We start from the raw sequence: 27,265 nt of genomic DNA, 5'->3' as shown, positions 1-27,265 counted from the left end.
TGGGCAGTGTTGCCCAACTGGAGGGGGCTCTTAGAGAGGCAATTCAAGTTCATTAGTTCTGCTTCCTAAGGAACAGATAAGTCAGCCTGCTGCTTTCAAGAGGAACTCAATTATGCTAATTGGGTATCAAGAGGAAGCCCTTCATCTTCAGAGAGCTGCAGTGGTAGGAAGAGCCAAGCTTTGCAAGCACCTGCTCCACCTCTGAGTCACCTTCAGCCAAGGTCTTTCATTAGGTGGCAACGAGCATGTCCTCACATGGCACTGCTTCAATGTGGCATTTGCTCCTCATTACACAGTGCAGTCAGCACATGTGAGCAAAGACAGTCATTTCTAATCCATCCCTTCCATGCCTGACTCTGCCACCAGACAAGTAAAGCTATAATCATGTTTCAAAGACTCAAGGGTGAGCATTTGGAAACTGGATTTTAGGGCAGTCAGTGAAATCCCTGTGTTAATCTTCCTCTGTAAAAAGGTGCAAAGGGTATTTAAAAAAAAAAAAAAAAAAAAAAAAAAAAAAAAAAAAAAAAGTCTACAAACAACTTAAACTGCCATAAAAATTGAACTGCAGCCAAAGGTGGAGCTCCAGGGCCAAAGCCTCCCCAACTGTTTGTATTTTGCTTGCACTGTCCTACTTAATTCAGCTCTTCCCCTTGCTCCCACAGCCTTGCAGAAGAAGATGAGAGTGGGCAGGTTGGAGACAATTCCAGGAACATATTGTTCTTCTCTTCTCACCCTGCCAGCAGTCACTCTGTGCTGGAAAAAGTTCAACAGGAGAGGAGAGGTGAGGTACAGGCTTCTGGAACGCCCACTCAGCTGAGCTTGGGAGTTTCCTCAGTGCTAAATCACTTCTAAAAGCCTGAAAAAGGCTGCGGTTGAGATCCCCAAAGTGGAAGCAAGGCCAGAGAGAATCATTTTACCCCTCTACTGGTCCTGGCCCATTTCTCTCAAAATTCCAGGTAGGCTGGAGGGAACCTTGGAGCCCAGAAGTGGCTGCTGGGTTTGGGCTTTGGCTGGGAAGCAGCTGAGTCAAAGCAGCAAATAGGGTTTAGAGGTCTTTGCAGAAGTAGTCACAGTGCCCTGGAGCCTCTCAGGATGACCCTAACACAGCTAAAAGAAATTCTTCTTCTGCCCCTGGCCCATGGAATGAATCCTGCTGAGAGGAGTTCACAGAAACACTTGCAGAGGGATTTTGGTTTCTCTTCAGGCCAGTATTTTGGTACAACCCTGGGGCTTTTAGCCCTGATAAGGGTCATGGGACATCTCAGAACTTCCTGCACCCACCCAAGACCCTCCCCTGAGCTGCCCTGCCCAAGCCTCAGAACCAAGTCACACAAAGGAGAGGGGAGGGTCAGGTAGAAAGTGACACTGAGTAAAAACTTTTTATTTAAAGAACCTGACAACCTAAAATAAAGGTTGGAGCAGTGGAGAATGCTGAAGAATGAACATGGGCAAGAAATTAAAATCCTTGTGAAGGATCAGTGATGCACTGGGAGCAGCAGAACTGAGGGGAGAGCTCCTGCAGGGGTGGCACACCCTGATCCAAGAGTTTGCTCTTCCCAAGGTGGCCTGGCCATGTCCCCCAGCACTCACAGGCATGGGCAGGCACTCATGCCAAGCTGCCAGCCAGCACTGAAAAGCTTCAAGCTGAACATGAAGGGGCAGCCTGCCTCTGGAGCAGGTCCCAAAATAACACTGCTGGCATCAGAGAGAAGAACACTTAAAGCCTTGCCTGCACACATGTCTGAAAATCTCCAAAAATAGCTCTTGCTTCCCTTTTGAAAAACACTGTGGTTCCCAATGCCTCACAGGAACTCTGGTTCTGCTCAGAGAAGCCACAAAATAAGTGAGCAGCCCAGAACTGATCCATGAGCACATCTGGACAAGCTGAGATTGGCCTTAAGAAGAAAGAAAGAAAATAAAGATTTTAAACAGCATGTGTCAAATCCAGGGACCTTTATTTCTCTGGAATGGAAAGAATTTGCCAGCCTGGACAAAAAATTGCAGGCAGCAATTGTACATTCTTTCAAATAAAAAAAAAAAAAAAAAAACCAACACACACACATAAGAGTTTGGCTCCATAAATTTCTGTCATAAGAAACAACTTTGAATTGTACACCAAGCTTTTTACAAAGCATCAATGTTAAGATGTTTTACCGTGCTCTATCACATTCTTGGCCATTTATACAGAATAACCATACCAAATGCTACATCAGCTTAAGACATTTTTAAAAATTAGTATTAAAAAGATACAAAGGCATCTTGGCTTTCATTTGGGTTTTTCTTTTATTAAGACATGGGAGTTTTCTTTGTTTGTTTTCCTAAGGAAGTCACTAAAAAAATATAATAACTTAATTCATAAGGACAAGATTGGTTAAAAATCCAGCCTTTCTTGCTTGGCAGCCTCTGAGCTCGTACCTCTGTTGCTCCCAGGAGCCTGTGAGCACCACTGTGGGGTCTCAGCCTCCAGCTCTGTCCAGCCCCAGTTACCAGCTCTGTTCAGAGTTCCCACTGCAGCCAGGAAATATCCCTGGCCAAATGCTAGAAGTGATCTTCGGCCAGACAGGGGGTTTCAATCTGGGCCAATCTCACAGGGGTTCAGCCCTTTGTCTTTTGCCTCTTTGTACATCCTTTGGAAGTCTTTAAAACGAGGGGCACAGCCTAGCCTGGCCTCCCCAAAGTGCATACGTCCTGTGAAAAGGAAATCTCCATCTCCTGGCTTCACCCCACACTCCAGCAAGGTCTTTATTTGTCCTCTCCAGTTCCCACTCTCCCCTGTCAGCTGGAAGACTTTGCTCTTCTGCCTGTACAGTTTGTTGACCCCGACGTGAATGATGGATTCCTGCTCTTCTGCCTCGTTGGTTACGTTTTGAATGGAGCCTCTGATGACTGGAAACAGAAAAAGGTTTGAGGATTAATTACTCAAAAAGGTTTTGGAAGACCCTGGTCCTGTGCAACCAGGGGAGCTGACTTCACTACAGGAGCCCAAGTTTTGGTCCTTTGTTATTCTGAGAGTTAAGATTATCCAGTAACCTCCAGTATATATTTGCATTTTTTATAGTTTATATTTTTAATCTGCCCAGCAAAGGGCACCCACATATTAAATTTAAACAGAAAAATAATTACATCAGAAAATTAGCATTAATCATGAAGAATTCTAACAAGAATATATGTGCTAAATGCTCCCTGAGCATGTACTTTCAGTTCTTCAGTCATTACAGATACAGCTAACCCGAATTTCCCTTTTAAAAAGGGAAGCATGGACAATTAGTGAAACTTTTGGTCTCCTGTCAAGTAGACCAGCGCTGTAGGGCAACAAGTAATGGTCTCTCCTAGATGAACCCAAATCCTTGACCTCCTACCATGGTTGCTGTGTCACTCTGTCCACCTGGGGAGGTGCAGACAGTTCAGATATCAGAGCTCCCCATGAGCCCAGCACCCCTGGACCACACGTGCTGCTGGTGGAGGCTGAGGTGTGAGCAGGTGTCTGTTGGTGTTTATGGCAGGAGAAGGGACTCACCAAAATCACTAGTGCAGACAGCCAGGAGGACCTCAGTGTCACTGCAGGGCCGGCAGGGAGCTGCACAGCAAGGGTCACAGTTAGCAAAGACAGCAGCAAACAAAGAAGTTTAAATAAATAAACCATTTAAACTAAACAAAAATGTGACTGACAAACACACACAACCACTCCAGAGATCTGACTTCTCTACCTCTACAAGAAGGGGGGGCTAACCCCACCCTAGAGCCTCCATGAGATTTTTGTACCCAAGCAGGAATATGGATCTCTTTACCAATCCTGGGATATGTTGTCTAGCAGACATTGCACACACTCACTGCATTTATCCAGAATACATTTTGGTGCTGGGTGCATTTGCAGGCTGCTCTGCTGTAAATTCACTCAAAAGCATTCAGATCACGTGTCTCTTACTCTCTGATGGCAAGGCTTCTCTCTTACAATTTCTATCAAGTGCTGTTGGGCCATTTAGTCATCACCACATCAAAGATCCAGGAGGTTCCATGGGGGGAGGCAAAGGGGAGAAACAAACCCCAATGTGTGTGTTGGAGGGCGCTGAGGCAAAACTCAAACTCGAGCCTGTATCTGTTTGAGCAAGAGCAGCACAAAGACCATTTCCTGTACTGCTGGAAACATTTGGATATCTGCACTAATCTAATCAATGCAAGAATGTGCCTCCTCTTTGTACTCAGCCAGATATTTCTGAGGAGAAGGTGCTGCAGTTGCAATACAGATGTTTCTATAACACCCTGTTGAGTTCAGGAATTTGCTTATTATCAGGATCTGCCCTGCCTGGCCATGCTCAGTGAGCAAGAGGATCAGAACCTTGTCTGGCACCTGGTGTCACCTCAACACATCATCCAGAAAAAGGGGGACCCTGGAGCAGCACAGGCACAGACTCCAGCAAAGCAGGGCTCCTGCTGGGGTGACTGGACAATGAGATTCCACCACACAGTCACCACCAAACTGCAAACTGGAGCCACCCCCACTTCTCCCCAACCCCAAAAAATTCGGGTTTTGAACCTCAACATCTGAAAACACTTAGTTTAGATTCCCAAATAGTCACAGCCTTCCTCTCCCCCCAAAGTCTGCTTCCCAAAGTTTATCCATTGCACTTGAAAGTAGATTTAAGCTTGTCCACACAACACACAGCTGGTGCCTCTGATGCTCTGTCAGACACCACAAGCCACTCTCTGACACAGGACATGGCAAATCTCTTCTTTTTTCCAGGGACCCAGAAAGGCAGTGAAAGAAGGATTATTGAACCAAATCCACCAGATTTGCTCCAGTCAGATGATTCATACACAGTGTAACATGCTGTTTAATAGGATTAAAGGAAATGTAAAATGCACATTTCTGGGCAGGGATATTTGAAGGAATAATTCAAGGAGCTTAAAAAGCTCCAAAAGATGAGACAAGGAAAAGGTAAAATAGCATCTGGATCAATCACATTTCTGTTTAGTTCAAATACCTCCAAAGCTTTCAGAAACAAGCCAGCTTTCCCTGCCCTTCTTTCCCCACATAGTACTTCAGCTCTCTTTTTGTCAGAAAAGTTTGGAAAATATTTAATATCATGAGAGATGAAGAACCAGAGGAAGCCTGGACATAACTGGAGTACTAGAATAAATCAGGCTAAAGATATTTCAAGTTTTAGACTCAATAGATTTTGAGAATGGTTAGACCAAACATACAAGCTTCAAGACAAAGAAAATTGTAACAGAATCACAGAATCACTCAGGTTGGAAAAGACCTCTAAGATCATCAGTCCAACCATGAACCCAGCACTGCCCTGGCCACCACTAAGCCCTGTCCCCAAATGCCACATCCACACACCTTTGGGACACTCCAGCAATGTGATTCCACCACTTCCCTGGGCAAGTCTCAGTGTGCTAGTCACTAAACATCCTGCTATGGAGTTGTTCCATTCACCAGATTTGGATTTGGCACCTCCCAAATCCATCCCTCTGTCCAAATGAGGACCTGACTTAGATACACCAAACAGAGGGAGCTGCACAAATCCCATGGCATTTTCACATGGACACAAGCTCCAAAACAGAGCACAGCTGAAGGACATCCTCTAAACCCACAGCTGGATTTCAGATATTTCATTCTGGAAAGACCTTGTAATAAAAAGTCATCTCAGCCTTTTTAAGTCTTGGTTTAGAGCAGACATCTCTGTAGTTCATCCAAACCCATCAGAAAATTGGAAACACCGAAATGACTAAGGCATTTCTGTTCTCCAAAGGAGTGCCACACAGCCAACAGCATTAAAGATGAAACACAAAATGCTTCAAAAGTCGTTCCTTCCATTTAAATAGACTGACACAGTAATAAATCAGATGAACAAATCTCCCTCCATGTGTACACAGAATCGAACCATTTTAATTGTGGACCCTAGGCAAAATCCTGCAGCCTTTTTAAATGCAAAAGGAAATTAAAAATGCTCAGCATTGCTCACACTAGGTCATTACTTAAAACCTGCTTCAGGTCCAGCTGACTCACAGCAGTGTGGTGGCATGTGAGCTGCTTTCCACCACCCATCTCTGCAACTCCAGACAGATGAAGACCAAAAATCCTCTTCTGTGGGACAACTCCCACATCTGCATTCACAGAGTATCAAATAGATCTTGCAAGTGGCAAAAACAAGGTTTGAAAGCACAGATGGAAAGCAAGTTGTGAAGGATTACTGCTGAGGTAAATGGACCATTAAAAAGTAAATAACATCCCCTGGCTACAACCAAAGCCTCATTCCTATAAAGGCTCATAAAAGAAACTAAATCCTTAGGAGGTGGCAATGCCTACACTTTCTTTTGAATCACAGCCATGAAGGAATCTTTGTGTTTAACACAAAAGTTGGTGGCTTTAGCTGCAGTTCAGCACTCATTCCCTTTGGACTGGGCAGCAGGTGCTCTGCTCCATCCACAGGTCAAAATAACACACACACCTCTGGCTAGAACAGGAAGCATCCTTATAACTATTAAAAATTTTTAAAAGAAAAAAAAAACCAACCCCAAGAAAGCACTGCACTCACACATAGCAGGTGAAGATGTTCATTTTCTGGGGAGCTGGGCCTGCTTACTACACAAGGCAGCTGTGTTTGCCAGATCCTGACTCCCTGGGGATGCCTCGAGGGCTGCCCAGGTTCTCACATCCAAAATCGAGCCTATATTGCAACAACAATAACAACCTCAGCTGCTCCAATTCCTCTCAACTCCACGAGCCAGAGAGTCTTAATTCAAACAGCAGCAGGAGAAGGGTGGGGGAAAAAAATAGAAACATAGAAAAGCAACATTTTATTGAAGTCCCCCAAAGATGCCTATAGCCAGCCCACAGCAGCGGCACAAAGCCTGCACTGTGCAGGTCGGCTGCCCCTCCTGGGACGCTTTGATGGATTTTGACAGCATCCTGACCTGAAGTAACCTGAGGCAGCCTCTCCCTCCCCAGCCCCAGCCCAGTGCCCCCAAAGGCCTCTCCATTCAGCTCCCCGCAGAGGGAGATGTAATTACATCATTCCTCACAAGGCAGCAGTCGTGTCCCAGCTGCTTTGAGCGATTTGCCCTCTGAACCCGGTGTTACTGAGCAGGACCAGGCGATGCTAACAATAGCCAGCACTTGTTGGCCAACAGTCCTGTCAAACACGCTGCTGCTCCTCTCCTGGACCTCTCCACAGGGAGGCAGAGAGAGGGATGTGCCCTGGGGAGATGCCACGAGCTTCAGGTGGTCCCCAGCTCCACCAGCAGCAGGGAGCTGGGCTGTCTAGGAAGGATTCTCCCCAAAATTGTGGGTGGGTTTGAGTGCCCCTGCACTCTGCCCAGAGTGGTGGGAGGTGTCGTGGCCTGTCTCAGCTCACACACAGCTCCAGCCCTTCCTCTCTGCCCTGTGTGCACACAGCCCTGCTCTCCCTGGAGAAGAGGAGCTGGGGCTCTGGAGGGGCTGTGCTGGAGATGACAGCTCCCTGCAGGACACGCACCCACGGCGTGCTGCCTCCGGCTGCAGCGTCACAGAAACCACATGAAGGGTCCTGCTCCTCTTTTGAAACACTTGTGTTTCAACAGCCACCCATGGGTCTGGCTGACCTGACCTTACCCCAAACCAGCTTCCAGCCCACAAGAAAGAAGTTGCCTCTGCCTGTCCAGATTTTTCTCAACACACCCCACGATGTCACAGCACCAGAGCACCCGATGAGCCACACTGCATGTCCCTCACCATCCCAAAACTCCACTCTGTGAGCCCAAAAACTTCTCCACCCTGTGTCCCCAGATAGGCTGTGCTGAGCATCCACCCCTGCACCAGCAGCACGCACAGGAAGAGACACATGTTAAGCAGAAGTGAAAATGTTGAACACAAAGCAATAGCAGAAAACCACTTCACCGAGGAATACCCCTTGGTTGGTGAAGCAGCGGCTGCACGCGTGCCCTGTGGTGAAGGTGTGGATGGTGGGGGAGGGAACACTGAGCTCTTCATCTCAGCTGCCATGGCACACACCACCCACAGCCCAGTATTCTGAACAGCCCTTGGATGAGCAATCAGACCTTTTCAAGCACCAAAAGCCACCAAGGAGGTCCAGGCAGGGTTGAAGCTTTATTTGCTGTGTCTTTTCTCCTCAAGACATTCAGATGGGTCTCGCTGCAGTCCCTGTACTGCAGCACCTCCAGCCACACCCGTGTGGGGCCACAGACCCCCCTCCTCAGCCTGACATCAGCATCCCTTCATAGGAAACAAAGAACCCCACCCACACCTCTCAAACTCTTGCTCCAGCTGTGTGACTGGCAGCACCCAGACTGGAAAGGGCATCATAGGATGAGTCTCCTTCCTGGAAACAACAGAGTGCAGACTTCCCAGAGAAGATTATAAAAATAGAGATGTGGTTTCTCCAATAATGGTGTGTTTCTCCATTATTTTTCTGAGTCCTAAGCAAAACTGATTATGTCTCAACTGCTTACTGGATCAGTGGTTTAGCTGGGAGACAAGAGTTTAGGGACAAACATCATATGAGCAAAAAAAAAAAAAAAATCTTACCCTGATCCTGCTTTAACTAATTATAAAGTGAAAAAAATCCTTGTAATTATTTCTTCTGAAGTATGCCTGTGCTTCCTCTCTGAAAGAGCATTTCTTCCATGAAGCATTTCTTCCTTCATTTCTCCCATGAAGCAAACCTCTCACAGCAGCTCATATCCCAAACAAAAAGATTTGCTTTGCTGTGCAGGTGGACAAGACTTTGATAACCACTCTGGTTTACCAGGCTGTGACTAGTCCTTTCCTTTCTTGAGACACCTCAACTTTCCTCACCACCTCAGAAAGCTCTTCCTGAGCAAGACAAAACAACCTTCAACCTCAAAACCCTCACAACCCCCACACTGAAACACCACCCAAAATGACACCAGTGCATCTGCACTGCCAGTGCATCTCCTGTTTGAAAGGAGCCTGCTGGCTGGGAGCTGAGGCCAGCAGAGCTGCATCAGCACACCTGCATTTAACACAAAACCTGCATTTAACACAAAACCTGCATTTAACACAATACCTGCATTTAACCCAAAACCTGCATTTAACACAAAACCTGCATTTAACACAATACCTGCAGCCACACAGCCAGGGAAAGCAGGGCCAGAAGACACAGAGCCTCCCCACAGCTGGGCTGGAAATTACTGACACCCTGTCACAACACACAGAGGAGCTCTCTCATCACTCCTTTGTTTTACAAGGTTTTCCTGTCTCTGGATGGGGTAGGATTACAGGGATTTCTGCAAGCACTGCAGTTTTTCCAGCGTGTCAGTAGGAAAACACCAAGTCAGGGAACAAACAGGAGAGCTGGACTTGCCCTGCTCCCAGCCCTGTGGCTCAAAAAACCTCAGACATGGGACACAGAAACACAGAACAGCTTGGGACAGAAGGGACCTCACAGATCATCTCATTCCACTCCCTGCCATGGGCAGGGACACCTTCCACTATCCCAGGCTGCTCCAAGCCCCATCCAAAGTGGCCTTAAAACACTTCCAGGGATGGGGGAGCCACAGCTCCACTGTGCCAGTAACCTCACTATCCTCAGAGCAAAGCATTTCTCCCTCACATCTAATCTAAATCTCTCCTCCTTTAGTTTACAACTGTTACCCCTTGTCTTATCACTATCTGCCCATGTAAAAAGACACTCTCCCTTTTTTTTGCTGGCCCCCTTTAAGCACTGGAAGGCCACAATGAGGCTGTGCTTTGATGAATACAAGGTTAATGCTATGAGTAACATAAAGAGAGAGTTTTGTGCCCTTCTGAAGGCAGAAATGTTCATCCCACTGTTTGCTAGAATAATCTGAGCCCCTGTGCTGAGCAGAAGAGGCAACTTGGGACAGGGATCATGAGCACAGATACAAAACTCAAAGATTCCCTTCTTCTCACAGCCACAACACAGCCAGGATTTGGTACAGGACAAGTGGGGATGGAGCAGCTGAAGCAACATCAGGATGCTGCAGTGGACATCCTTCCCTGACCTCTGTGTGAAGAAGGGATATCAGTGATTTTACCCCTCCAGAAAAGAAAGAGTCAACTCCCATTCCTTGCCTTAGCTCGTTTCTAACACTCAGTTCAACTTGTACATATGTACAAGTTTCCAGAATTAACTTGGAAAATACAGACAGTGGCCAAGAACAATTAAACCTGCAAATAAATTTAATGAAATGCAGATTTTGCAGGCTGTGGCATGGACTGTGACAAGAGAATCGAGTTAATACCACTTCCTTCCTGCAAAGGGAGTATAAAAAAAGCATATTGTAAAACCTCATCATCAGAGATGTGATGACCTTTGTGTTCTGAGAAACGTTAGGACAAGAGATCATAAACCAGAAATTTATCTTTTCACAGAACGTCTTCCAAGAGGGTATTAAAGTCCCTAAGCACCAAAGATTAACTATTTATGTAAACAATGTGAGGAAGAGATTTGGTAGAGGCAAGCTCCATTTGCAACAGCTCTCACATTGAAACTTGGCTCAGCAGATCCAGAGCACGTAAGGATCCTTTGGGATTGATGCAGCAGCCATTCTAACAAATGAGCTGAAAGGTCAGCTGGAAACACAGCCATTTGTTTAAAATTTAAAACAAAACAAAACAAAAGGAATGAAAAACCCACAGAGCAGTTTTTATTTAAGCAGCATTAAACATTATTGAACTCTACCTCCATGGATGAGTTGCATCAACCCAGGAGAAAGGATGAGAAGTGTCATAGCTTCAAGACACTTCTTTCTGTCACTTCTTTCTGTCACTTCTTTCTGTCCCTCCTCTTTCCCCTCTGTGGCAAACCCCAGCACTGGGGTGGGCAGAGACAGAATGGTGACTGGATCAGTGCCAGACCCCAGCCCAGCTCCTACACTTACCCATTGCATCACAGCTCTAGCAAAACCCTCAGTTACAGGCAAGATACTGTGTCCCAAAAGCCTCACTCAGAAGATCAGATGTCCAGTGAAATTCCTCTGTCTGCACTGCAAGAAGTCTCTGCAGCCACACCAGCACATGTTCCTGTGCAAGCAGCACCTGTACACATCCATTTTTTTTTTTTTTTTTTTTTTTTTTTTTTTTTTTTTTTTTTTTTTTTGCTTTCCTCTTCTCCCTCCCTAACTGCAATTAAAGGGAAAAGATGGCAGCAAGATAACTGCTGAGCTTCTCCTGCTCTACGTGCACAAGACACCACTATAAAGCCATAAAAAAGCAGCTCTATTTGACTATCTCACAGAAAATACCTCCCTCCTTCCTCAAACCTTCCACTGCAGCCCCAGGAGGGTTAGGAGTGGGAAGCAGGAGGAGAAATGAGGTGCTGGAAGTCAGAGGTGCCTCTGGGTGGTTGAGGGGCTGCTCTGTCTCTGCAGCACTGCACCCCTGCACTGCCCACCTGCCAACAGCACCAAGGGAAAAGCTTCCCTCACTCAAAACCCACTGAGACCTATGGCTGGGCTCAGCCCCTCCCAAATTCACTGTGAAAATATTTCTCCTTTCTTCTAAAGAAAACCTCATGCCAAAGTCAAAGCTGACAGGGGTCAGATTTAGGAAAAGGTGAAGTTATGAGGTTTTTGATGCCTTGCTGGGCTAACACAGCACTCAGCTGTCCTGCAGTGCTTGCAGAAAATGAACAAGTAAGGTGTTTTTCACTGCCATGCCCTGGGGAAATTGTGCAGCCAAGCACTTCTCCATGGCCCTGCCAGGCTTTAGGAGAGGCTGGAGCCAGCACCTACTACCAGGCTGGAAACCTGCCAGGGGCACAAAAGCTTCCCCTCCCTCCTCCCCTTCGGTCCGGTCCATTAGTGCCTCTGATGGAGCAGAGGAATAGAATTAAGAAACAAGTGGCTGGTTAAAGTTAAACCCTGAGAGCAGAGTAATGACAGATCAAAGATTAAGTGAGTCCTTAAAAGAAAAAAAAGAAAAAAAACCAAAAACATATATGCTCTCAGCTCCACACAGGTCCTTCTCCTTCCTGTTTCTAGAAATCAGTTTTTTGGGGTATGTGGGAGAAATCTGAAGGAACAAGGGAACAAGGCCAGTTTTCATTATAAAACCATGTTTATTTGATCAGCCTATTCTTGGGAAGGGCTGTGGAGGGGCTGCATCTAAACAAAGAGAGATCCTCAATGCTGTAACATTGTTCAGTTAACCTTAAAAAAAAAAAATCTACTTAAAACTTTTCATTTGTAACAGTAAAAGCTTTGAGATACATCATCGTTTCTCACTTAAAATCACACCGGGCTTGGTCATATCAAGCTCATTCACCAGTTCTACATTGGAACATTTTTTTTTTCTCTCAAATTTCTGACATCCACTTGCAGATAGGAGAAACTGATGCAAAGCTACCAGCAGCTGTGGTGGGGCAGAGGTGCATCCTGTGCAACAGGAATGATGCTGGGAGGCAGACAGGGCACTGGGATGCCAGACAAGCTCCGTGTGCATTTCCCAGCACCTCTGATCACTACAGAAAGCACATGGGCAAACCCAGAGGTGATGCCCACTGCAGGAGTTAATGCTCAAATCCCATAAAGGAGTTGGGAGGTGCCTGTACAGCCCATACCAAAACAATCCTTCCACAAATCTGATCCAGCACCAAAGGTTAACTGGACCAAGGCTGTCACAGGGCAGCAGCTTTTCTGAGCCAGTTAAACCTCCCATGGTCAGACATAACACATCAGCTTTAGGCCCAGGATATCTTGCAAGTATCTGTACAATATTTCAGTGAATATTTTCTGGTTTCTAGCACAGACTGAGGTGAAAGAGATTTTCTGTCCTGCAAATGAAGGCTCCAACACAGGGAAGCTCTGCCCACGTTCCAGTCAGTGGGAAGAGGAATGCAGCTTCCCCGCCCTCTCATCCCTTCTTTAGCTACAGCCTCAGGAATTAGCAAACTAAACAGTTTTGCAGAGCAAGCACAGAGCATTATTAAAGACTGCCAAGCAACTGGGCTGGATTGCAGCTCAGTTTGTGGGAGCATCTTTGGTGGTACACAGAGGTCAGAGCAGAGGGAGCCCCAGCTGCCCACACAATACACCTGACTGCTGATTGCTTCTGACTGCCCACTGAGTTGGGAAATAACCTAACGGCATTCGTGGCCAGTCTAGCAAAAATAAGCTATTTTCTGTCCCCCTCTCCCCTGCAGCTGGGTATTTATCACTGCAGCCCCGTTGTCACCTCCTCTGCCTGCTGCAAAACCAGCTCCTGTCCAATATCGAAGGACAAGAAGGGCCAGAGAAGATGCTGGCAAAACCATTTTCTTGGGAGAAGGAGAGATTAATTTAGGGAATCCATCCAATTTTGGTGAGGGCTTTAAGTGAAGGCTTCTTAGTCCAACATTTCTCCGGCTCAGGTCCCCAAAACATCACCCTTGCTCAGTTCAAGCTGATGTGTGAGCCTGTGCATTCCCTGAGCATCACAACAGCACTCTGAAACCATTCCACACAGGAAAAAAAATCAAAAACTGCTCTCAAACTCTCCCACCCAGTCAATCATTCACTGCAAACCTGACCACTTCAGGCACATGAATAACTGGAGCAGGTTTCCAGCTTCTGAAAATGAATCCCACTGCAGCCAGCCTGATCCAGCCAGGTGCTGCTCCGGACACGGCTCAGTGACACGCCCTCAAAAACCAGCTCAAATGTGCCTTTTGTACATTTGGGTTAGGGAATGCTAATGGTTATATTCTCATGGTTACTTTGTACCAAGTTTTGCATCAGCCGTGCTATGGGATAGACAAAGTTAGTGCGGACGGACTCCTGAAAGGAGGGAGAGCACGCACCCAAAAAACCCCATTTGAAATATTGTATCCTGGAACAGGAGGGTCAGAAGGATCCCTTACACAGCCCCTCGCTGCACCATATTGTGAGAAACTGCAATAAAGGCTTTTTTTCTGATGTTTTTCTCTTAAAACTTGTTTATGACCTTTTAGAGAAAAGCCAAACAACTCATCAAAGCTTTAGGTGCAGAGGTGAGCCACCCAGCAAGGTGTGCTCAGGATTATGGGGCAGATCCCTCACTTTGCTGTTTATTATTCATTTCTCCAGCAAAGCCCAAATGGGAGGAAAGCAGTATCAACCTGTTCTGTGCACTTTCATAGAGTCACAGGATGGTTTGGCTTGAAAGGGACCTTAAAAACCATCTAGCTCTAACCACTCAGCCCTAAGAGAGTTGCACAGAAGGCAGGGAGGGGAGGAATACAAAAAGGCATTTTTCTCATCTGATGGGGTGTGTTGGAACAGACCCCATGCAGCACCCACCCTCTGCCACACCGCACAGTGCCAACACCTCAGATGGCCACAGTTACTCAGGCAGAGCCTGTGCTAGGCATAAAGGTCATGGGGACTTTCAGTCTAAGTGTTCCAAGTTTCCATCACCCCTTCTGCAGTGAGGAGCTCAGTTCAGTCATGGTTACCTGGCAAGGAGTGGGCACAGCAGGCACAGCCTCCTGCTCGCCAGCCTTGGCACAAAACACCAGAGTTTCCACTCTGACAAGAAGTGAGAGGACGGGGAAATACTGGAACAGGATGCACAGAGCAGTGGTAGATACCCTAAACTTGGAACCACTCAAAGCCAGCGTGGGTGGGCTCTGAGCAATGGGGTCCAGTGGAAGGTGACCCTGCACAGGGCTGGACTGGATGGAATTTAAATGTCACTTCCCATATAAACCATTCTGTGATTCCATGATCTGCTAGTTCAGGTTACAAAGCTCAGCAGTACATCCAAACTCTGAGAAAGTAAAAAACCTAAAGACTGGATATTTGTGAGGAACCAGAGGAAAGCATGAGACTGGGAAGGTACAGGAATGACAGTAGAGCCCTGGGAGAGTAGAGCCTGCAGAGACAGGGCAGATTGGAGCCCCACCTCTGCCAAACACACACTGCATTAAAGATCAGAAGTTAAGGGTGCTTTAAAAGGCCATTTGTTAGCAGAAACACCAGTATGGACCAAATACTTCTAAGCTTTCTGAATTTCTGATCTGTTTTCTCAGGACAGTAAATTAATAGCATACAGGAAATAGCTGAATACTGTTAATTATTTAACTGGATTTATCCAGTTTTGCCTTGTTTTTCAGATACCCACACAAGTTTTGTACCTCCAATCTATTAATATTCTCAGCCAGGTATCCAGCATTAATAAAGAAAACATAAAACAGTTAATAGGATCTGCACTAAGTCTGTAGATGCCATCAAGATAAAGGGGCATTTTTGTTAAAGTTTGACTTCTTTACTACACAAAAGCAGGTGGGTAATGAAAGGGCTTTCAATATACACTGAGCTCTGACAACTGAATTACAGACATCCCCACGGGTGTGCAATGGGAAAAGCAAACCACACAGCTTGAACAAAGCTGGACACAGAGCTTGATGAGACACCTTGAAACACTTTAAGTAAGAAAATAAAGCTCCTTTGGTGGGACAGGGAGGAGGATTCACCTTCCTCTCCAAAACTCTCGGTCAAACCTACAGATTCTTGTTTCAGATTAGTTGAGCAGAAGCTGAAGTACTCAGAAAGTAAATTACTCTCCAGGGACCTTCACAGTTTTCATGGAAATTTAATGCAAGCAGTGTGCTGTGGTGCAAGGCAGAGCTAAACAGGCACAGCTGAGAAGCTCATGTGGGTCAGCACCTCCAGAAAACTTGTAGGGAGAATGTGGCAAACACTATTTGCCAAAACCTCCATCTATTTACATAGCTGATACTCAGAGTATTTTCTTCCAGCACAAGCAGAAGAGATTAGAATCAACAGAATTCAACAACTTAAACAGGTTCTGCTGATTCTCCAGTGGCCTCAGGCCAAAATGTCACAGTGCCTCAGTTCTTCATTTGGGCAAACATTGAGGCTGCAGAGCTGGAGTTAATGGAGCATCAGTGTGGATGGGAATGATAGAGGGGTGCAACCCAAAGCCTAATCTGAAATCAAAAGCACTTTCAGTCAACCATCACTTTTGGAAATGAAGAGAGAACACACCCATCAGGATGCCTGAATTGTCAAGGTGACCCTTCTTAGGGACTACTCCCATTAAATGATGTCAAGCACTGTGGCATGTTTGCCTTCACTCCTCTTCCCATCTTAAGAAACTACAACCCCACAGAAATGCACTTTGCTGACTGTTACTATCACAGTAAAAGCTTTCCATACCAGATGTCAGCAACCTGAATTAAAATCTATCAGTACAGTACAATTTCTTCCTACAGTTAGGAAAATTTTGGGAATGTGGTAAGGCAGAGTCAGAGCCAAGAAAAGGGTTAAGTCCCGAAAATCTGAAAGATTTTAAAAACTGTCCTATGTCATTCAGCCTTCCAAAAAAAAAGGGAAAGGCCAATGCAGAACCTGCCATGTCTTCTACTGAATTATTTGCTAGACTCTGATTAAATGGGAAAGAATGGCTGTAAACTAATAAAACTTGAGGATTTCTAATTAAACCACGGGCACCATGCCAAGCATTGTTGATTTGTTGATGCACCCTGCAATGTCAGGACACAACAGGTCATTAAAGTATTAAACAGATGACTTACACCCTTTAATCAGTGCTGGGATGCCAGGTTAGGAAGAGAGAGTAATTCAAGGGCAGAGTACAACAATTATCACCAGGAAACAAACAGCACTTAGGGAAAGTGGGGAGAAGTTGTTAGCAAGTAGTTATTGCACAAGGAAGGGGCTGGATTACTGAGCCCACACCTGGGTCTTTTATGACACTCATCTCCCCACTCTGAAGCAGCAGAAAATTGTGCAATATTGGTGATTTTCAGCTCTCAGAGCCCATCTACAAGAGCATCTCACATCTTTGTCACCTCTTCACACCTACTGCCAGCTCTGCTAAACTCTGTCAAACTGCAACTGAGACACGAGCAGCCTCCTTTTTCCAGAGTGCAGCAGAAAACATCAGCCACGTTTGTGAACAAGGGACAGAAATAAGGGTGGTGGGAAATGCAGAACCTTAAACTCACTTTTCACCTCCTTTAAGGCCAGCACTTGAGCCTCTTCTCCAGTGAATAAATCTTTAGTGATTTCACTATTGTAAACTCCCCCTCCAAATGAAAAACTCAGTAAAGCACATTTCATCTGAGGTTTCACAGAAAAACCGAGAAGCAGCTCCAGAAGAAAGGAGGTCCACGAACTGCAAAGAGCCTCAAATATATTGCTCTGTGGAAGGCTCACAAGGCAGCTATTTGGCAGTTCCTCCAGACATACAGATATTTATAGGAAAATAAAAGTGCTCATCTAAGTGAGTAGTGGAAAGAGTCATGTATGGCATTTTCATCGTGTTTTCACCCTGCACAGCCCCTCCCCAGAGTCTGGGGATCCAAAAAAAGGCAAGAGAAATAATTTAAAATACAATAGAGATCCCCAGTTTGCCCTGAAGGCTCTGCTGATGAACTATTAAAAAGCTTCTTCTAGCCAAACAAGACACTTGGAGAATGGAGCAGATTCCCCACCACATTGTTTCATAAGACAGCACTGAAATTCAACCAGTGTCTGTTACAGCTGAAAATACAGCAGTCACTGAAAAAGTGATTTAATGTGCCTATTAAAGAGGAAGGCTGTAATTGGATTCAGTCCTCAGTTTGACTTCTGAACGTCCCTGAAAAAATTCTCCCATTAGCTTTAAAAATCTCCAAGATTTTCTGTGTAAAGAAGAGCATTTAGTTCTGAAAACAACAGCAGTTTGTGCTGGCTTGTGGTGGTAGAGGATGTCAGCAGCAAGTCCTCAATGCCAGCAAAGCTCAGGAGAAACCCTAAGTGCAGACTAAACCCAGCAGTGTAAACCAGTGTTTCTGTCATATTATTTAACTGCAAAAGCAATTTCAACTGTTTTTGGGAAAAAACAAGCACAGGACTTTTCTTAGTAAGTTCACTAGCCTGTCTGTGTCTCCATCCTCACAGCCTGACAGAGAAAGCAGCACTGAATCTGGGAACATTCTCCAAATAACTGATTAAACAATGTATTTAATGTCTTCTGCAATGGAATTTTACTACATAGCTGACATTCTGCACAGCATATTCATCTTTGCACAAATGATCTTACTGGGAAAGCAGCTCTGCAGAGACACCCCACTTGGTTTGCAGCACTTTTTGGATGTAGCAGGGCAGTCTGCTTAAAATGCAGAATGCCCAATAATAAGCTACATGGCAAAAGTAAAGGCAGTGACTTCGAATTTAGAATATTTGTGTTTTTATTTTTTTTGTTTTAATGGCAAAGCTGCCACCTGTCAGTTCCCAGGGTTACTGCATCAGCCCTGAGCCCAGCTCTGCTCAGCTGAGTCCAGCTCAGAGCTGCACAAAAATAAAGCTGGCACCACAACATTTAACCCTGGCAGGGCTGCACAAATCCAAACACACAACCCAGAGCCTGGTGTGGAAAGGAGCCAGGGGAGGGGAGAGGATGGAACAAGTTCTGCAATCACTTATCCCAGAGAAGATATCCCTGGAAGATAGAGCTGCAGTTTAATTAGTCACAGCACTGCTTATCTCAGCATCTCAGGCAGAGCTTGTGGCATCAGCAGGGCAGAGTCTGGCCAGGCTCCATGAGGCTCTTGGGGCACACAGCCTCACCAAACACCAGCTTTGCCCTGGGCTGAGTCATCCCAAGTGTGCTCTGAGGACTCTGCTCTTGCCTTCACCCAAAAGAGAAAGCACAGCCCGCTTTTCAAAAGAAATCTGGTTGAAACAAAACTGGTTCCCTACTTAAAATGCCTAAACCTTGAAACCTTTGCAGTCATTTGAGACAAACTACCCTAAATCTGCAATTCCTTAGGCTGTTCTGGAAATCTGCCCTCCTTGGTTTTGGGGATAAAAGCTAAAGGCAATCCTGGATGGGTGAGATGCATGAACCAGATCCCACCTATCTAAAGGGAGTTCCCCTTTCACGCTGTCATCCTCCATAAATTCCAGTTTTTCTTCTCAAACTAATTGCTCAGCACACTTAGGTCACACCTACAGCCATTGTTCCAAATGCTGTTTAGTACCAGACTTTAAAGGCTTGCAGGATCTCTCAGTTTGTCCACTCCTCTTTCCTATAAGCTTTTCATTGGATTAAAACTCCTCCCTACAAAACTTGTTCTTCATAATGGTTGAGAGAAAAGACAACACTGTCCTGTTAAAGTATTGTCAGTGTTGAAGAGTTCTGGCACAGCAATGCTCAGGAGAGTGTAACAAGAAGAGCTGAGGAAGGAACACACCATTTTTCTTGTTTGAATTTAAAAACAAAACAAACAAACAAACATAAAAAAAAAAAAACCAGAAAAAGCAATAATTAGGTCAGCAAGTAGCACTACTTGCAAAGGGAAAAAAACGCTGAGGAAAAGGAGTGCCTCCTTGTTCAAATGTTTATTATTCAAAACATGCAGCAGAGTCTTAAAAACTGAGTCAAAAAGTAGTCAGGAAAGTGTTACAACAAGGCTGGGAAGCTCAGCTCAGACTGGAGCTCAGTGCAGGGTGAAGCCAGCTCCTGTAATACACCCTGCCCCTGCCAGGGGACAGAATCCTTCACACTGCAGCTCTCAGCTGATCACTGCAGCTCAGCCCATGCCACCAGCTTCCAAAATACAACAAACCAAACCCCAAATCAATTCTTCTGCAATAATTGTTTATAAAACATGTCCTTAAAACTCACATCCAGCCACTTTCCCACTCACTCTCTCGCTCTCTCAGCCACCAGTTATGCATCCAACAGAGGACATGGAAGTGTGGCCATTCCCTGGGACTCACCAGAAGCTGTGTGCAGGTCAGCTGCTATCCCCTTGCTCATCAGCTCGTACTGGAAGCCTGTGATCTTCCTGCTAATGTCCTGCTGGGGAGTGGCCTCCACAAACAGGCCCCCCTGGTCGTAGCCAAAGCAATACACTCTGCTGGGGCTGCGCTCCCCATCTCGGACCAAGAGCTTCAGTTCTCCAGTTTTTTCCAAATAAATATTTGCTCCTGCAGAGTCTTTGAAGGGCTTTATGCAAACAGTCAAGTGTTTGTAAGAGGCAGGTGAGATATTGGGTCGCAGGTTGACTATGAGGGCTCCCGTGGGGTACATCCACTCGATGGAGCCTTCGGAACAGCGGAGGTAGACCTGTTCAACATCCTTCCTGTGAGACTCGTGGGTTAAGCCACTGCAGGAAGAAAGAAAGAGAAGGTTAGAGAAATGACAGAGCTAACAGTGTGAATGTCAACCTCAAACCTTCCAAAGCCAGAAATGCAGGAAGCCCAGGACATCTCTGGGTGTTGGCAGTGCAGGTCTCTTGCAACACTTCAGCCTTAATATTACAGGACAATTTTAAATCATCCCCCAGAAGAAAACGTCAAACCACTAGTAATAGGCTTCAAAATTAAATAGGATATAAGCACATGATCAAAAGCAATTAAATTACTGCAGGCTCAGTTGCTGCCCCTCAGCTGAGCTGTGCACACTGAGTAAAACACGTACTCAAACTCCCTTCCTGGTGGCTCAATCCAGCATGTTCCCCAGCTTCACAGATCAGACTCCACCTTTTCCCAAGTACTTTGTTCCCCTTCCAAGTCTATATTCCCAATGGATCTGAAACTGGGAGGGATGCCAAGCTCACCCTGTACACTGCAGCAAAAGCAATGTTCTACGTGCTACAAATACCCTCCAGCCCAGCCCAGCCCTGACAGGAGAGGAGAGGAGAGGAGAGGAGAGGAGAGGAGAGGAGAGGAGAGGAGAGGAGAGGAGAGGAGAGGAGAGGAGAGGAGAGGAGAGGAGAGGAGAGGAGAGGAGAGGAGAGGAGAGGAGAGGAGAGGAGAGGAGAGGAGAGGAGAGGAGAGGAGAGGAGAGGAGAGGAGAGGAGAGGAGAGGAGAGGAGAGGAGAGGAGAGGAGAGGAGAGGAGAGGAGAGGAGAGGAGAGGAGAGGAGAGGAGAGGAGAGGAGAGGAGAGGAGAGGAGAGCTCATTCCCTTGTCATAGCTGGGGAAGCACTGAACTGTGCTGCATTTTTTGGCAGGAACTTGTTCCTCCACTGCTACCCAACATGAGGTTTAAGCTCAGTTTCTAGTTATCACTGATGGGCTACAAGCAGACACAGAGCTGTGTTTAGCAAGAAAGAGAACATGTGGCCATTTACTATGGCCAAGAATGAAGACCCCAACAACCATTTCACAGAGACCACGGGATGGGATAGGAGAGCAGCACAGGGTGCCAGGGCCAGCTGCTGAGCAGAATGAGCACTAAATCCCCATGGCTTGTTTGCCTCAGCCTAAGCTGAGGGCAGCTCCAAACAACTCCTGCTGCCTATCACTGATGCTGGATCAACCCCACCAGCTCCTTCCCCAGAGTGACTCAAGGCCCTAAGACAACACTGCACAGTGCAGCACTGCAGCTGGAAGAACAAGCTGTGGGAAGCCTGATTTACTGGCTGCAGTATTTGGGCAATTAGGGAAAAATCCTTTGGTTCCAGTTTCTGTCCTGTCACAAACCTGTTAAGAGAGTATGAGCAAATCACTTCACCACCAAGCTTGTTTCTCCTCCTATGCTCTGAGCACCTTGTTCCCAAACACAAGCATCTTTTATCCTGTGCCTGTAGAGGACCACCCAAAAACAGACTCTTTGTCACCTCATGGGTCTGCTTTGCAGGACTTTAGGGAACTTCACGACATTCCCACTTGTAGGTAAATGAATCAAGACAGGGGGGAAAATAATTTAAAAATATTAAGTCTGAGGTTACACAGGAAATCTGTGGCAAAAACATATTTTAGTGTAGTGCAAGTGATGACACCAAGTCCTGGTTCCTCAACAGAAACCTCCAAATACACAGTTCCCCATCCCAAAGACACATTTGGGTACTGAACAGGGTCTAGATTCAAGTCAGCACTTAGAAAGTAACTGCAAGCAATGTGTAAAAGGGAAAAAACCCAAACCATATGGTTTGCATTTACTGTTGACGTGACTCATTATTGTGAGTGTCAGTGTGACCCACTTGATAGAGGTTACATGAGGAAGCTCAGAAAGAAAAAAGTCATATTTAATAACAATAGAGCCTCCAAACGTGCTTTTGAAGAATCTTGAAAGCCACATCAAGAACACAGATGAGGAGGAAAGAGGGACAAGCTTTTAACCTTTAGTCTCTTGCCCTCAAATTCAGTAATGCTTAACACATTCAGGAAACTTTACTTGCAAAGGGATATTTCAAGTTGACTGTAAATCCACATCTGGTCCCCAAAATCAGTTTTCACCACAGCACACACATGATGCCACTCAACAGAAAACACAGAAGTCTGTTTACATGCAAGCTGTGAATAAACAAAATTAAACAGTGTAAAGGTTATCCCTCAGCAAAGGGGCAGAAAGTTATCCTCACACATCACTTGTCCCTACTCAAGACATCAAAACAAGCTGCAGAGGTTTTGCAGGATTTATACTGCAAAACTCTCCAGCCTGAGTGCTTAAACAGAAGGAAGACACCAGGGTCAAAACTCTGAACTCATGCAGTGAAACTTCTGTTGCAAGCGATCCCAACAACACTGAGTGAATTTCTGCCAGAGGAAAAAAAAAAAAAAAAAAAAAAAAAAAAAAAAAAAAAAAAAAAAAAAAAAAAAAAAAAAAAAAGGCAGCTAAATTAATTTTGTTCAAACATTCACACTGTTCAAACGAAAAACAGGGTGGACTCTGAAATCATCTTCTGAAAGCCAATTATGTCCCACAGGCAAGAGTGATGCCATTAGACAGATGCATCAAGCACAAGTACCTGCACACATTAAGCCCTATAATAAAGGATGACTCAAAAGTTAAGCAGATTTCAAAATACATGTTCACATTATTTAACAGGAGGCATCATCATCCAGTAAAACCTGTCGCTTTGCCTTCAGTCAGAATGACTTGTCCTCACACTGAGGGACTGTTCATCACCAGCTTAGCTCTCACTAGCCACCCATCAGACACACCATGTCCACAGGAATGGAGACCTGGGAGCCTTTTTATTCTCCAAATTCATCTGAGTTTTGGGGTTTTGATTATATGGTGAGGACATGGGTCAGGAGTTTCATCATTACAGAGATGGATGAGCCACCCATTACCCATTTTAAATGTCTGCTGTTTATTGGGACTTACTTCTACAGCTACTTCCTCATACCAATCCATGAGGACATCCTGAATCACTGCATCTGTCTCCTTGCTCTGCTCCCTTTCTGGCTTCAGCCATCCCCTCATGTTTGCCCTGAAATACCTGTTGCAATATCATGCACTGAGCTGTTATGCTGCAATGTGGAGCAGGTGTTATTAAAAAATAAAGGGAATGAGAAGAATATTCACACTATCTAATTGAGTTATTTATTAATTTATTATATTAAAGATGTGCTGAAGAGCCCTACAAGTACCCATGTCCTCCCTGCAATGAACACAGGGAAGTTTTGCTCCTAAATTGGAGAATTTAATGAGAAAAGACAGTCTAGAGAACATTAAGAATTCCTCAGAGCATCCACCATACTGAGGGCAAGAGTGATGGACAAAAGCAGCCACATCAGAGCAGAATTCTCTGTACTACAGTCAAACAGGCCAGGCCAGCATATTCTCCCAGCCTGTCACTGAAGCACTTTTGCCCAGAGCATCAAGAGGTCATTGGAGCACAAAAACCTGAAGTTACAGCAAAAGTAATAACTGGACACATCATAGTGAAGTTTCTGCTTTCTCCTGGACAAAGCTTTCCTGGAAGCTCTCTGACAAGCTATTTATTAAGATGCTATTATGGCTTGTACTTAAATTGCAGGTGTCAAGCTGTGCATTGCATCAGATTTCCCTGGAAGCATGGGGGATGTCCAGAGGAATCCTAATGAAGGATTCCTTCATCCTACTCAGGGGTAGAAGCTCATCACTTCTCCACAAGCTAATAGGGAAAAAAAACCAAAAAAAACCAAACCAAAACAAAACAAAACAAAAAACAAAAAACAAAACAAACAAACAAACAAACAAACAAACAAACATATCCAGAATGTTTTAAGAGTTGCTTTTAATATAGGCATATATATAAAGGTGAGAAAACACCTTCAGATTTACTACAGAACATGACATGACTCTCAAATCCACCAGCACAAGCCAACTATGACTTGACTGTGGGGAAGAAAGACTAGTCTGGCATTCCAGCTCATAACTTTTCCTAACAGTCAAGGTAAAAATCATCACACAACTTCAAAATATTATCTTCTGCATAAAAAAAAAAAAAAATGTTCTTTCCAACCCATATAACTCTTAGCGTCCACAGCGATATATTTAATTAATGATATTTACTGGTGCATCAAATTACTTTCTTTCCTTCTTGACTGCTGAGTTTTTAGGACAAATCAGATTATATTGAATGGTCTTAAAACTGCCTGTTTGCCACCAGTAACACCTAAGCCAGCCTGGGTTACTTTATCCCCTCCCTAAACTCCAGCCCACCTGAACACTGAAACTCTCCCACAAGTGAAACCACCCAGACTAAACTTTGCTTTTCCTTCCCTGCTCATCCAACAGCTTCACCTCGAAGCTGTCACCATTTCAGCTCACCAGAACAACAGCAGGTGAGTAAATCCAAGCTGGCATTGGAGGTTCATCCCAAACTCAGTTACAAGATTTCACTCCCCCCTATCCAAGCATCACCCCCTTAGCTGATACTCAAGGCATTGCTTATTCCAACCCTGCTCAGGTGATATGAGGAATCACTACTTGCTCTAAGAAAACAGGACAAAAATAAGAGCAAAGCAGGACAGAATTGCAGGTATTTGTCACCACTCTTTTAAAACACTTGCTGCAATACCAGTGGTAAGGTAAGTAGCACAGCTAGGATGCCTTGGTACAGCATTTTCAGGGAGATTTTTTGTTTGTTTGGGGGGGTTTAGGGTGGTTTTTGTGTGTTCATTTTTTGTTTCGGTCCTTTTTTTTTTTTTTGTAAAGAAAAATGACAAATTAGGAGTTTGTCAGAGGTTTGATCCCTATCAAGCAGAGTCAGTTTCAAGTGGATTCCCTTAATTATCAAGAAAACTAAAAAAAAAAAAAAAAAAAAAAAAAAAAGAAATACGAAGCACCATGTTTCAGACAGTAAGAGATAAGAAATCATGATGTTGAAAGTCAATCCAATTGTTTCCTCACTTTGAATTCTCTCTGCTCCAAAACACCCCATTGATACAGGCCAGCCAAACTTTTATGTTGGAGAAAGCCAGAAAGTCATTATGAAGAGTGTATTAGAGTTGAACCATTTTACTCTTCAAGTCTGACCCAGCAACACTTACTAGTTGAGCAGAGTTGCTTTTTTAAACCTATAAAGAGAGGAGGTCACAGACCCAACCACACGCGCTAAACATATTACAAGCAATTAAAGGAAAGATAATTTGGGAGATAAACACTCGAGAACTGGAGAGGTTTCTCAACAGGCGCAATTAGAATAAATCAGGAGCGCGGCCGCCGAGCCAGCCCCTGCTCCTAGAGCTCATCACCATCATCATCATCATCAGAGACAGAGAGCAGGGAGTGACCGCGGGGCTGCGGCTGAGCGCCAAGTGCGGGAGGGAAAGGATGAGAGCGGCGGGAGCCAGCGAGAGCCCCGGGAGGGACGGGCTGGCTGCGGCGGGAGCGCTCCGCAGGTGCAGCGCATCCCGGGGCCGCAGCATCCCGCTCCGAGCCCGGCACCGCATCCCGCTCCGAGCCGGGGCCGCAGCATCCCCCTCCGACCCGGGACCGCAGCATCCCGCTCCGATCCCGGGACCGCATCCCGCTTCGAGCCCGGCACCGCATCCCGCTCCGAGCCGGGGCCGCAGCATCCCGCTCCGAGCCGGGGCCGCAGCATCCCGCTCCGAGCTGGGGCCGCATCCCGCTCCGAGCCCGGGACCGCATCCCGCTCCGAGCCGGGGCCGCCTCGCTGCTCCCCGGCCGCCGCAACCCCCGAGCGCTGGGGCCGAGCGAAGATGGTCGCGGGGAGAAACTTCTCCGCGGCGGGTTTGGCACCGCCCTCCCTCTCCCAGCCCCTCGAACAGCGCCGAGGGCAGCGCATCCCGCCCCGGCCCCTCGGTCCCGCCGGGGGCAGCGCATCCCGCCCCGGCCCCTCCATCCCTCGCTGCCCGGCGCCGCTGCCCCGCGTCTCTTGGCGGCGAGCCCGCCGGGATGGACGGAGGCAGATCCGCCCCCGGCTCTCCGCCGTCCCGCTCCCCGAGCCCCGGCTGGGCACCGCGGCGGGACGCTCTCCCTTCTGTGCTTGGCATCAACTCCTTTCCCCGGTGGGACGGCGATGGACGCGGCAGTGCCCGCTCCCCCCTGCCCGGGCAGGATGCCGCCTCACCTCCCCTTCCAGTTGCACAGGTCGCTGGAGTACTGAGCCGCGGCGCCGCCGCCCAGCAGCAGCCGCAGCCCCAGGAGCAGCGGCAGGAGCGCGGAGAGCGGGGCGCTCCGCATGGTCCCCGGGCCGGTGGAGCGCGGTGCAGGCGGCGGGGAGCGATGTGCGCGGCGCCCGGGGCTCGCTACATGGTGCGGCTACCCCATGCCCGGCTCCCGCATCCCGGCTCGGCGCGGCGCCGCTCGGCTCTGCCGCTCGCACCCGCTGGCTGCGGGCTCCCAGCTGAGGGGCGGGAGCGGCTCGGCCGAGGGCCGGCTCCTCCTCCCCCTTCCCCCTCCCGCCGCTCCTCCTCCGGCGAGGCCGGCACTTGCTGCGCCGGCAAAACGCGGCGCCGGATCGGGAGCAGCGCCCGCCCGCGGCTGCGGCCCGGCACGGGCTGCGCCTCTGCCCCAGCCCCCTTGGCAGGGGTCCTGGTCCGGGTGAGAGCCCGCTCTGCTCCTGCCCCGCCCTGCTTGGGCTCCCCAAGCTACCCTGTCAGGGAAGGGTGATGATGGGCCGGACCGAAGGGTTCTCAGCCAGGAGAGCTGCTGAGACACAGCCTCTGTGCTGGGGTAACCCGCAGCCCGTCCCCGGGGGTGCCGGCAGTGACCCGCAGCCCGTCTTTGGGGGGGTCAGCTCTGGATGCCCACAGTGACCCCCAGCCTGTCCCTGGGTACAGCCCTGGGTGCCCGCCGTGACCCGCAGCCCATCCCTGGGAGTGCCCGCAGCGACCTTAAGTCTGTGCCCGGAGGATGCCCTCAGTGACTTGGAGCCCGTTCCTGGGTACAGCCCCCGGTGCCCGCAGTGACCCGCAGTCTGTGCTCGGGTACAGCCCCCGGTGCCCGCAGTGACCCGCAGCCCGTGCCCGGGTACAGCCCCCGGTGCCCGCAGTGACCCGCAGTCTGTGCCCGGGTACAGCCCCCGGTGCCCGCAGTGACCCTCAGTCTGTGCCCGGGTACAGCCCCCGGTGCCCGCAGTGACCCGCAGTCTGTGCCCGGGGAT

The 27,265-nt window shown here is 47.2% G+C and overlaps 1 protein-coding gene across 1 annotated transcript; it reads right to left on the bottom strand.

The window, feature by feature from the left end:
- Nucleotides 1-1,938: 1,938 nt before the first annotated feature.
- METRNL (meteorin like, glial cell differentiation regulator) lies at nucleotides 1,939-26,542 on the bottom strand. The gene is made up of 4 exons (XM_056506135.1): nucleotides 26,231-26,542; nucleotides 19,696-20,084; nucleotides 3,518-3,577; nucleotides 1,939-2,886 (listed from the first exon to the last, which is right to left on the bottom strand). The coding sequence occupies exons 1-4, from the start codon at nucleotides 26,341-26,343 to the stop codon at nucleotides 2,570-2,572; spliced, it is 879 nt and encodes a 292-aa protein (XP_056362110.1). The 5' UTR covers nucleotides 26,344-26,542; the 3' UTR covers nucleotides 1,939-2,569.
- Nucleotides 26,543-27,265: the final 723 nt, after the last annotated feature.

Source organism: Oenanthe melanoleuca, chromosome 18, assembly GCF_029582105.1.
Source record: "Oenanthe melanoleuca isolate GR-GAL-2019-014 chromosome 18, OMel1.0, whole genome shotgun sequence".
In the NCBI taxonomy this organism is placed as follows: domain Eukaryota; kingdom Metazoa; phylum Chordata; class Aves; order Passeriformes; family Muscicapidae; genus Oenanthe; species Oenanthe melanoleuca.
Note: the sequence above shows the minus strand (reverse complement) of the source record. Positions and strands in the feature narration are given on the sequence as shown.